This window comes from Chaetomium strumarium, assembly GCF_033439665.1.
Source record: "Chaetomium strumarium strain CBS 333.67 chromosome Unknown B0T15scaffold_3, whole genome shotgun sequence".
Classification (NCBI taxonomy): domain Eukaryota; kingdom Fungi; phylum Ascomycota; class Sordariomycetes; order Sordariales; family Chaetomiaceae; genus Chaetomium; species Chaetomium strumarium.
Window position 1 is genome coordinate 1,468,928 of NW_026944431.1, and position 11,866 is coordinate 1,480,793.

The 11,866-nt window shown below is 57.7% G+C and overlaps 4 protein-coding genes across 4 annotated transcripts; 2 read left to right on the forward strand and 2 right to left on the reverse strand.

Moving 5' to 3' along the window:
- The first annotated feature begins 91 nt into the window (after positions 1 to 91).
- B0T15DRAFT_528112 (uncharacterized protein) lies at positions 92 to 4,887 on the forward strand. The gene has a single exon (XM_062869017.1). It carries the CDS (start codon positions 399 to 401, stop codon positions 4,623 to 4,625), a length of 4,227 nt encoding a protein of 1,408 aa, XP_062722510.1. The 5' UTR covers positions 92 to 398; the 3' UTR covers positions 4,626 to 4,887.
- A 664-nt stretch (positions 4,888 to 5,551) lies between these two features.
- B0T15DRAFT_151098 (uncharacterized protein) lies at positions 5,552 to 6,902 on the reverse strand. The gene has a single exon (XM_062861996.1). The coding sequence runs from the start codon at positions 6,796 to 6,798 to the stop codon at positions 5,593 to 5,595; it is 1,206 nt and encodes a 401-aa protein (XP_062722511.1). The 5' UTR covers positions 6,799 to 6,902; the 3' UTR covers positions 5,552 to 5,592.
- A 356-nt stretch (positions 6,903 to 7,258) lies between these two features.
- B0T15DRAFT_528114 (SNF2 family N-terminal domain-containing protein) lies at positions 7,259 to 10,481 on the forward strand. The gene is made up of 2 exons (XM_062869018.1): positions 7,259 to 8,034; positions 8,094 to 10,481. The coding sequence occupies exons 1-2, from the start codon at positions 7,518 to 7,520 to the stop codon at positions 10,256 to 10,258; spliced, it is 2,682 nt and encodes an 893-aa protein (XP_062722512.1). The 5' UTR covers positions 7,259 to 7,517; the 3' UTR covers positions 10,259 to 10,481.
- An 8-nt stretch (positions 10,482 to 10,489) lies between these two features.
- On the reverse strand, positions 10,490 to 11,632 carry B0T15DRAFT_552697 (uncharacterized protein). The gene has a single exon (XM_062870302.1). It carries the CDS (start codon positions 11,358 to 11,360, stop codon positions 10,614 to 10,616), a length of 747 nt encoding a protein of 248 aa, XP_062722513.1. The 5' UTR covers positions 11,361 to 11,632; the 3' UTR covers positions 10,490 to 10,613.
- Between the last annotated feature and the right edge of the window lie 234 nt (positions 11,633 to 11,866).

Genomic DNA, 11,866 nt, shown 5'->3' on the forward strand with positions numbered 1-11,866 from the left:
AACCCGGCCAATGGGGGCGACCCTTGGAATTTTTTCGAGAACAGACGCGGGAGTGGTCCAGAGAGCTGGGGGGCCAATTTTTGCGCCTCGAGTCTTCTCCAAGTTCATGGGCTCGGTTGAAGCAGCCAAATACTTCCAACGAGCTGTCCATCATCCCCCGGGAGTTGACGGCAGACTTCTTTTACATACCAGGGAGTCGCCGACTCTCCTTTTTCTTGTTTATTATTATCATTAGTTGTTTAATGCATTGCAATTGACCGCCCGCCTGGCTATCAGCAGATCTTTCATCCATCTGTTGAAGCCCACCTCTCCCTCATTTCTTCACCCCCCGCTCACCTCTCCTAAGCGACGACAAGACGAGCGAGGTGACTGTTCGCGCGGGCCAGTTCTCGCTCAAGATGCTCGTTCGTCCCGGCGCCACACGATACCCCTTTCCGATGCGCCAGCTCTTGTCGTCCAGCGCCGTACGGCTTTCTCCCAGATACTGCGTCGCCATCCCCCGAATTCCTGCGGAGACGCGGCGGGTTCTCACAACTGGAACCGATGCGCGACCATGGAGAAGGCGGCCATCCCGTTCCCTTGGCGGGTTTGAACGCAACTTAGCGACTGCGTTCGAGGAGCATCGGTTCGGTGACGATGTGCCGTTCGAAGGCCTCCCCATGAGCATGGCTTCGCCACAACAGCCCCGCGACTCACGACCGCCTCTATACATGCTAAAGCCGTTCGATACATCGTCTCCGTTAGTCATGGACATCTCGAAATCAGCCCCGCCCAGACAACGTATCAACCACTATGGCATTCCTGGTGATGTCGAAGAGATGCTGTCCGTTTTCGAAGCTTGCGTTCAGGTCGGTAGGCTAGATCGGGCCGCTCTAGTCCTAAAGCGATTCGCCAGGATGAACATTCTAGACCCTCACGAGACGATGGAGCTTCACAACCGTTACCTACAAGGACGCATCTCACAGCTCGAGGCGGACCCACAACCGGAGAAGGCTGAAGAGGTACACAAGTGGTTCGAGTTACACGTTCGGGCACAAGGGCTACCGTTCACCCCGGTCACAATCGCCTACATGCTCAAGACGACCCTCCTTACCTCACGGGGCGCGGAGCTGGAGAGGCGACTTGACCGCTATATGAGCATGATGCCCCAGCAAAGCGCCACCGAACCCCTGGATCTGGGTGATGTTCTCACCGACGAGGACCTGGCGACGATCGCCCAACTGTGCCCTGACTACTACTTGCCCGAGGATACCTCTGGATTTGCTGATGCCGATGGCGCCGAGATTGAAGGTAGCGAGTTGGGGGAACTGGAGCTTCAGGGCGGCCACCGAGAGAAGGCATCGGCCGCCAATTTGGAAGTCCTAGCTACACCACAAAAGGGAATGGGGCTCAACTCCTTGAAGAACACCCTATCGTTGTTCAACGAGCTCCCCGATGGGCTAGATATCGCTTCCCTTCCTTATTCCCAACGCCGCGAGGTTCAAGCGAAGCTGGAAAGGGACTGCGTCGATGCTGCGATAGACAGGTGGCGGAATGAAAACGAGTCGCTCATGAGTATGGGACTGAACACGCAGCTCGCGACCCCGTCTCTGAGCTCGAGGTTGTACGACTGGCACAAGGCCTTGGAGGCCCGCCTTGCCGAGGAGCAAGGCAAAGTCGCGGTGTCCGAGGCAGCGCCCAAGAAGACGAAAGAGGACCTCGATCGCTGCGTATACGGGCCTCATCTTCTGCAGGCACCTCCTCACCGCCTCGCCGCCGTGACCATTCTCAGCGCTCTCAGTCTGCTCGCCATGAACGGTGCCGACAAGGGTGTGCCTGTTTCGAGTATGGTGCAGCAAGTGGCCAAGATCGCGGAAGAAGACATCCGACATCTATTGCTCTCCCAAAGTCTCCCCAACGCGAAGTCGAAATCACGCAAGCAGCGGAATGCCCGGCAATTAATGCGGCAGCGAGACGTGGTTGCGAAAGAGCCCGAGAGCGTACCGGAGGCAACCCAGGCCAGCACATCCGCGATTCCCGCCACGACCGAGCGAGCGGAAGGCCGCTGGCCTCTGGCCATCAGAGTAAAAATCGGCGCTGTGCTGCTCGGGGCTTTGATCGACACGGCCAAAGTCGTGGTCCACCGGGAACACCCAGACACCAAAAGGCTGATGACACAGTTGCAGCCAGCCTTCACGCACTCGGTGCAGCTCAAAAAGGGCAGGAAAGTGGGCGTCATCCAGGCGAACCGCGCCTTGGTCGATCTGATGAAGCGGGAGCCAAGGGGCGAAGCCCTTGCTCGCCACCTGCCCATGCTTGTCGAACCGGAACCGTGGTCCAAGTTCGACAAAGGCGGTTTTATCGGATGCACCAGCCCTCTCATCCGGCTGAAGAGTCATGAAAAGGATCAGCGCATCTATGCCGAGGCGGCCATCGAGCGCGGAGACATGGAGCAGATGATGCGGGGCCTGGATGTGCTGGGCAAGACCGCTTGGCGAATCAACCGCCCCGTCTTCGATGTGATGCTGGAGGCGTGGAATACGGGGGAGGAATTTGCCAACTTCCCGGCGCTATATCCCAACATCCCTATTCCCCCGGAGCCGGATTCGACCGACGACCCGATGAAGAGGCGGCTGTGGCTTCGGGCAATCAAAGCCGCCGAGAATGAGAAGTCGGGCATGCATTCAGTCCGCTGCTTCATCAACTTCCAACTCGAAATCGCCAGGGCGTTTCGGGACCAGACGTTCTACTTCCCTCACAACCTCGACTTCCGCGGACGCGCATACCCGCTGCCGACCTACCTGAACCACATGGGCGCGGACCACATGCGCGGCCTGCTGCTCTTTGCCAAGGGGAAGCCTCTCGGAGAGAGCGGGCTGCGGTGGCTGAAGGTTCACCTCGCCAACGTGTATGGATTCGACAAGGCCAGCTTGCAGGAGCGCGAAGACTTTGCAACCAACAACCTGGACAAGATTTTCGACTCGGCCGATAACCCGCTCACCGGTAAGCGGTGGTGGCTCGAGGCCGAAGACCCGTGGCAGTGCCTTGCGACATGCTTCGAGTTGAAGGCCGCGCTGTCATCTCCGGACCCCACGGCTCATGTCTCTCACCTGCCGGTACATCAGGATGGCACGTGCAACGGCTTGCAGCATTACGCTGCTCTCGGAGGCGACACTTGGGGTGCGCAGCAGGTGAATCTTCTGCCGGGAGAGCGGCCTGCCGACGTCTACTCGGCCGTCGCCGAGCTGGTACAGGAGAAAATGACGGAAGACGCCTTGGCGGGCAACATGTTCGCCAAGGCTCTGGACGGCAAGATCAAGAGGAAAGTGGTCAAGCAGACAGTCATGACCAACGTCTACGGTGTTACATTCATCGGCGCCAAGAAGCAGGTCCAGAAGCAGCTCGATGCGTTGTATCCGGACCTCGAGAAGGAGACGGGCGTAAGCTCACAAATACTTGCGTCATACGTCGCTTCCAAGGTGTTTGTGGCGCTGTCGACCATGTTCCGCGGCGCTCACGACATACAGAACTGGCTGGGTGAGATTGGCGGCCGTGTTTGCCGAGCCATGACTCCCGAACAGTTAGACCGGCTCGCTGAGGAGTCGGGCGAGGTTGCAAAGAAGCCCAGGGGCAAGGTGAAGTACACCTCGGCGGAACAGGAGATGGCTACTCAGTTCCGTAATACGCTTGTGTGGACGACACCTCTCCGAATGCCGGTAGTCCAGCCTTACAGGAAGAGCGGCACGCGGATGATCCCGACCTGTCTCCAGGACCTCATTCTCACCGCCTCGGACCGCGACGATCCCGTGAACCGGCGGAAGCAGCTCCAAGCATTTCCGCCCAACTTCATCCATTCCCTGGACGCTAGCCACATGATGCTGTCGGCGCTCGAGTGCGACGAGATCGGCCTTACCTTTGCTGCCGTCCACGACTCGTTCTGGACGCACGCTGCCGACGTGGATGCTATGAACACGGTGCTCCGCGACGCCTTCATCCGGATCCACCAGGAGGATGTCATCGGCCGCCTCAAGTCGGAATTCGAAGCTAGGTACCGGGGATCAATCTACCGTGCCAAGATTGACCCAACCACGGACGTTGCCAAGCAGATCCTCAAATACCGCAAGGAAAGCCGGCTAAGCATCAAGGAGGAGCTATTGCTGGAGAGACGACGCCAAGTACTCCTTCGCTCGGCTGACCCGGAGGAGGTGAGGCGGGGAAGGGAAATGGTCACGCCCGCTAGCATCTTTGAGAAGATGGCGACGCCGGACATGATCGCAAACGAGGTCGAACCTGAAGACCTCGAGCAGGAGGCGACTGACGACGAAGATGCGACGGGCGAGAGCGCGCACGAGGCGGACGACGGCGGCGAGACGGGCGACAGCGCTGAGTCGTTGATCGTGGACCCTGGTCTCCCGGCCTGCCCGAGAGACGGAACGGAGGGCATGGAGAACTTCGGGACGCGACTCGCCGATCTCCACGGGACCAACTACTTCCTCATGGAGATGACCAAGTCGCAAAGGAGGGTCACCAAGACCACGCAGAAAGACATGCTTTCGCTGTGGCTACCGCTCACCTTCCCGGCGATCCCCAAGAAGGGCAGCTTTGATGTGACAAAGCTCAAGGAGAGCAAGTACTTCTTCTCTTAAGCTGGACCCGTCACAGCCGGCGGGTTATGTACGTCTGTGTGTTTCTTGTACATTTAACAGGTCCATTGTGGCGTTCTTGTTCTATATGTTGTTATGTCGGGAGGTATGGCATGATTGGGCACGGAGTTTTCGAAAAGAAGGGGCTGCGTGTTGCATGGGCTGCATGTATATTCACGTCTGATGGGGCATGTACTGGGATGTCTCTATGCATCTAGAACTTTCGTATAGTAGACGAAGAGCATATATGCAAGCGTTAATTCTGCTTGAGTCGGCGGCTGGAGACACGGGATTGTCGTACTCTGTCATGCTCGCTGGGTCCGCTCCTTGAAGACACCTTATCCGACTTCCCATCCGGGAAACAGGCAAGACGTCCCATGCTTCCCGCTATCCCCATAGCCCCATCGCGAATGTTCCTCGGTTTGCTGATAGGACATCCCTTCCCTTTGACATAAGGGACGTAGGTGAATTTCGCAAGGAGTGGAGCTTTGAGCACAGTTTAATTGCTGTTTCATCAACGACATTACTATTCACAGATTTGCGAAGGCTACCCAATACCGTTGTAGGTGGGTGATAATTCTGCGTTCATGAGGCTGCCGCGGTGTAAGGCTGTCTATGAGGACGAGCCGGTTTTCGACTGTGGCCATCTGGATTCTGGAAAGATGTATGATAAATGTTCTCGTCTTTTGGGGATATTCATTTCAACAGACGCCGGATGAGATTGCTGCGGAACAGCAGCCAGGGAGGCTACAGCAGCAAGGGAAAGGAACACTGTTCCGGCGCCCATGCCTCCCCCGGCCATTGGCCAAATGAAGAGACGGACGGGGAACGGGAGGAGGAAGGGTTGACAAAGGTTGTGTTCGCTTTGGGCTTTATCCAGTGTTGGTAGCTTTGTAAAAGGTAGCTCTATTTTCTTCAGTGGAATTTGCTGTCCCGCTGGTATCTCCATACACCTGGGTTCTAAATTCTTTTACCGCACCTGGGCGCCCTTTAAGCTGGCAACCTTGCACACACCACCACTCGCCGTCACCAACTTGCCTAGGCCGGTCTTGCCCTCTAGTGCCTCAACGACGCCAGCATCAAAGGCCACCTCGAGATCGTCGGTGGTGGTGAAGCCGGGCTGGAAGGTCTCCCAAATCTTCTTCTTGGGGTTGAGCACCTTCTCCGGCTCGCCCTGCCACCCTTCGAAGTAGACCCTCTCGCCCGCCTTGGCATCCGCAGGCGGGTTGACGAGCTCGACAGGGCCCTTGTGGTCGTCCTCGCCTTCCTTGGGCTTCGGCGACGCAGCGAGCACCATGGCGGACGACTTGATCCCGCGCATCTTAACCGGCTTCAGATTGCACACCACCACCACCTTGCGACCCTGCATCTCCTCCAGCGGAACCAGCCCATTCAGGCCGGAGCAGACTGTCCGGCACACCTGACCTTCATACTCGGTCGTGTCTTCCGTGCCCGGCGCGTCACCCATGGCGATGGTCGAAACGTAGAGCGAGTCGGCTTCGGGGTGCTTGATCGCCTTGAGTATGTGGCCCACGCGCAGGTCGATCAGGCAGGGAGACACGATAGTAGGTGCGGGGGGAGCGGTCGGCTGCTTGGGTGCCCTCTCCTTTTTCTCCTTCTTCTGCTTTTGCTTGCCCTCGCCGGCAACGGCCTCGACCACCTTATCCTTCACCTCAGCGGCCTTATCGGCCACAGCTGCGGCGGCGTCCTTTGTCCGGTCCACGAGCGTCTTGTCTCCGCCAGCGGCGGCCGCCGCAGCGGCAGCAGCCTTTTCCTTCTTTAGACGCTCCTTCTCGGCCTTGGCATCGACAGGCGGCTTGACATAGAGGATCTCATCGGTGTCGACCGACACCTTGTCCGCGTCGGCGACGTTGAGGCCGAAGAACGGGCTGTTCTGCACAAAGTCGACAAGTCGCACGATATTCGGGCGGCCCTGCTGGCCTGTGCGCTGCTCCGGGGTCCATGACTTGACCAGCGGGGCGAGCGACTCGTACAAGGCGACGTCGGCCTTGCTAGGCTTGGTCCCGAGCGCCGTGGTGCGGGTCGCGAGGTCGGCGTTGAGCGTGTCGAGAAGAGCGTCGGACGCGGCCAGCTTCAGCGAATTGGCCTTGTCGAGCCACGCCTGAATTTCGGACTCCTCGGCGGGCGTGTATTTTTGGGCGTCGAGAGCGGCCATGATGCGCGGATTCGACAGCGAGATTGTGTTAATAGCCCGAAACGACACTTGGCGGAACCGAGAGACGCTTCGCAGGGCAACTGCTGGGCGTGCGGCGGCTCGAAGGGAGAACAGCTTGGCGGTTTGACTCGGGAACGACGGCAGATGTGGTTGATATTGACGTCGGCGCAGACCCGGTCCCAGTTGTGTGGTTTTGATACACTGTCAGGCTATGGTGGGGTGAAGACAAACAATTTCAGACTGTGATGGAAATGCGGGGCTGTTGCTTGAGTCAAAGAGGGCAGTAAGGTACAGTACAGGTACGAGGTAGTAGTGTAGTGTACCTGGGTTACGGGTATTTGGTCACGTTACGTAATAATGCAAGTGGCCCTTGTGGCCCCCTGTTCAAGGTGCTTCCTCGTGACAGCGCGCGGGCCTTTGACGCGCTACAGATTTGCGGAACCATCATTTGTCGCGTGCATCGCGCGCCCTTAATTGACAGATCCACTCGCGTTCGCCTCCCTCCGATTGCCCAGTGCGCCATCCCTTCTTGTCAATTGTGCCATCGTCATCGTGCCATTGCGTCTTTGTATCATCGCCTGCCCTATGCTCGATAGACAAAATTGCTTGTATACATAAGCTGATTGAGAATTTCCACTTGCCTTCGCGATTCCATCGAACCTTCTCTCCGACACCACTCTCGAAGGCGCCGATATTTGTGCCCATCTTGCTTTCCAACGATGCCTTACGTTGCATCCTCCGATGGCGACTCGAACAGCTCGTCTTCAAGGCTCTCATCAAGCCCACCTTCGTCTCCGCCGCCCGCATCTGCTGCCAGTCCGACCATGGAGAAGCCCAAGATGAGCTACACCAAGTTGCGGGAGGAGCAGATCCTGGCCGCGGAAGAGGAGAAGGCCCGGGAAGAGAATATCAAGGCCGAGGAGAGGCGCAGAAAGAAATGGAAGAAGCGGGTGCTGAGCAAAGAGGAACGCGAAGCCAAGGCTAAGGACCTGGACCAGCTCCTCGCCCAGAGCGCGGCCTTCAGCAGCATTCTGACCAACAAGACAAAGGTGTTGGGGCGGGTGGGCACCGGTCTGGACGGGAAGACGCTAGGCGAGCACGAGTTGACCATGGCCAAGCAGCCCAAGTGCATGGTTGGCGGCACCATGAGGGACTACCAGCTCGAGGGGTTGACTTGGATGTACGAGATCTGCGTCCAAGGGATGAGCGGGATTCTTGCCGATGAGATGGGATTGGGTATGTGGACCCGCGCAACGCATGAGTAAGAGGAATCTTCCGCATTGACACAGCGCTAGGCAAGACGGTGCAGACAATCTCCCTGATTGCGCTACTCCGCGAGCAGGAGAGCTATCTCGGACCCCATTTGATCGTGGCTCCTCTCAGTACTCTATCCAACTGGTTGGACGAATTCCACCAATGGGTCCCCTCTATTCCCGTGGTCATGTACCACGGCACGCCGCAACAGCGCAACGACATCTTCAAGACCAAGATCATGCGCCACCTTCGTGGCGGGAGGCCCACCGAAAGGTTCCCGGTGGTTTGCACTAGCTACGAGATGGTCCTCAAGGATCGCGTTGCCCTGTCCAAGATTAACTGGGAGTTTATTATCATCGATGAGGGACACCGCATGAAGAATTTCGATTCCAAACTGTTCCGCGAGCTCAAGTCATTTACGTCGGCGACACGTCTCCTCATTACGGGCACACCCTTGCAGAACAACCTGAAAGAGCTATGGTCGCTCCTTAACTTCCTGCTGCCGAAGGTCTTCCGCGACTGGGAAGCCTTTGAGAGCTGGTTCGACTTCAGCGATCTCGAAGACGAGGAAGGCACCGAAGAGTTCATTGCCGACAAGACCAAGCAGGAACTTGTCAAGAAGATGCATGTTGTGCTGCAGCCACTGCTTTTGCGGCGAGTCAAGGCAGATGTTGCAAAGTATCTTCCGAAGAAACGGGAATACGTGCTGTACGCGCCCATGACGAAAGAGCAGACGGACTTGTACAATGCCATCAACGACAGGAGTATCGATACGAGGGCATATCTCGAAAACAAGGTCGTCGAGCGGCTCACAGGCGCCACCAACAGCAAGGCGTCGTCTCCCAGTCGCAGCACGCGCTCGTCCAGGTCGAGCAGTGTCAAGCCGGAAACAAACACAGGCGTTGGATCACTGTCAGCTCAGCAAAGAGACACTGTTGCAGAGGCTGAGAAGACCGCGCCGCCCGCTAAAAACGCGTTCACGCTAATGATGGGAAAGCCACGTCCCAGGGGGAGACCTCCCAAAGCTCCGACGGCGGTTAAGCAGCCCGTCGCGGAACCCTCATCTCCGCAGCCAGCAAAGAAACAGTCCAAGAGGAAGGACGCACCGTCTTCGGAGTCGCCAGCACCCAAGAGCGCGAAGTCCAGCCGACAATCAACTCCAGCCAGCACCCGTTGTAGATCCCGGAGAGCGAGACAATCCTACAGAGAGGCCGATTCGGACGATGACCTGCTAGACGACGATGCGTTTGAGGCGAAGCTTGCTGCCGAAATAGACGAGGAGCAGACCGAGGAGGTGGAGACGAGTGTCGACGCGGGGGACATCGAGCGGGCACGAACGCTCGAACTTGCAAAACGCGAGATCGCAAGCAAGAAGCTCGGCAACCCGCTTCTCCAGCTCCGGCTTGTCTGCAACAGCCCGCACAACTTCTACAACCCCTCGGCGTCCGACTCTCAGTTGGTCATCGACGAGAGTCTCGTCACGGCGTCGGGCAAGATGCTCCTCCTCGACCGGCTGCTTCCGGAGCTCTTCAAGCGCGGCCACAAGGTGCTGATCTTCTCGCAGTTCAAGACGCAGCTCGACATCCTCCAAGATTACTGCACCGAGCTCCGCAAATGGCCCGTCTGCCGCATCGACGGCGGTGTCGCCCAAGAAGACCGACGAGACCAGATTCGAGAGTTCAACACCGACCCCGAGCTCAGGATCTTCCTGCTCTCCACCCGTGCCGGGGGGCAGGGCATCAACCTGGCGAGTGCCGATACTGTGATCCTCTTCGACAGCGACTGGAACCCGCAACAGGACCTGCAGGCGCAGGACCGCGCGCACCGTATCGGCCAGACGCGGCCCGTCATCGTGTACCGGCTCGCGACGAAGGGCACGGTCGAGGAGGAGCTGCTCATGAGTGCCGACGCCAAGCGCAGGTTGGAGAAGCTTGTGATCAAGAAAGGAGGCTTCCGGACGATGGGCCAGAAGCTGGACCTGCGTGAGGATTTGGATAAGGAGCTGCTCAGAGCGTTGCTGCTGAAGGATGGGCAAGTGTATAAGTTCTCGGGGAACCAGGAGGTGTTGAGCGATCAGGATCTGCACGTCTTGTGCGACAGGAGTGACGAGGCGTATGAAAGGGCTGCGGTGGGCGAAGGCAATGCGGATGGATACAAGGTCATTGAGACCGGGGCGAACGGGATCACGACGGCGGGGAAGGCATAGCCAAGTCTTGCGGGGGGTTATTATCGCGACATTGTGCTGGTTGCTTTTGTCGGCTTAGCAAGGCCAGCTCAAATGCGCCGGCCTAATAATGTACTCACCATAGCTGAGCTCAAGTACCTTGCATAGAGCCCTCGGGAGCTATCTAAGGTGGGTACTAGTAGGCAGGTACCTATGTGTACTAATATCTGAAGAACATAGAAATAGACACGTCCATTTTCAATCGCCCACCATGAAGCGAACAAAGATACCTATATGAGTATCGCCTGCAGAAGCCGCATGCCATTGACTACTACCTACTGTATTCACCCTAACCCGGGTCTCAAACCGTTATACTGTGTAAGGTACTAGTAGGAACTCACCAACCCAACGACGAGAGAAACTCAGCGGCGTGCCCAAACACATCCCCGAAGAAGTACAGCGGCTCCGCCACGAGGAGGAACAACGACCCCATCGCCGGCAACGCAACAACACCCAGCACACCGTCCACCGCCGCCCAGACGAGCAACCGAACCGCCAGCGTGGCCAGCACGGACCGGAGATACAAAGATCCCAGTGTCGCCAACTGGGGAATCACCCACCCCACCAGCAGTTCCTCGCCCGCCGCCGCCGGCAGCCAAGCGAGCATGAGGAAGACGATGGTGTATGACACCACCGCCGTGCGCGCCACCCAGACCCTGCGCGGCGCTTGCCACTGCAGGAGCAGGAGATGCAGCGTCGTTGCCCAGTAGGGGGAGGGGAAAGGAGAGAACGAGTCAGTGCGGATGTTGGGCGGCGACGGCGGGCGGAGGAGGGCCGGGATGTGGATCGTGGTGGTGAGCAGGGATAGGCGACACAGCAACGGCCGGCTAGGCCAGAGCAAGTAGGCGGCCCAGGAGCTAATGATCTTGAGGATGCGGGGGTGGGATAGTAAAGTGATGGCTGTGCATAGCAGCAAGGCGAGGGTGTGGCGTTCCGGCGAGAGCCAGGTTGGCGGAGGTACAAGTACATTGTTCGAGCGTGGCGGGATTAGGATTGATATGGTTGCTGTTGGGCCGGAGACTGTGATCGTGTAGGCTGTTGGGCAAGGGGAGAAGGGGGAGGGGGTGGCGTACCTGGGAAACATCAGGATGATTGTTGTGACGGGTTATGTACCTTATGGATGTGTGTTGTTGTGGTCGATTGGTGGCCGTGGTTGTTGCGTTGTGTGTAAGCAGCCAACGAGTGTTTGTCGGGTTGGTACAGCTTGGGGGCCGGACGCCGGTCAAGTCTTGTAATTATGTCTGAGTTGTGAGTTGGGTTGCAGTTGGGAATTCAAACCAAACCAGAAGTTATGGTGACAAGTGGTAGGCTTGGGCCGACTGTGAGGTTGGCGATGAAGAGGGCAGTAATCTGGGGGCAGAAACAGATGGTCTAAATGGGAAAATCTAAAATTGAGCACAGAAACTCTCCCTTGTTCTGAAGAACAAAGACGTCCCACGGAATGATGCCAGCCGAGGCCGCCTTTGACTCGATATTAGTATGGTCTGAACCAAGGCGCCATCGGATTGGATGGCATTGTCCGGCTTTGGTATTGAGTGAGCATTGTTTATTCATGCTCTAGTTGAATCCTCCTATTGTCTTGACTGAATA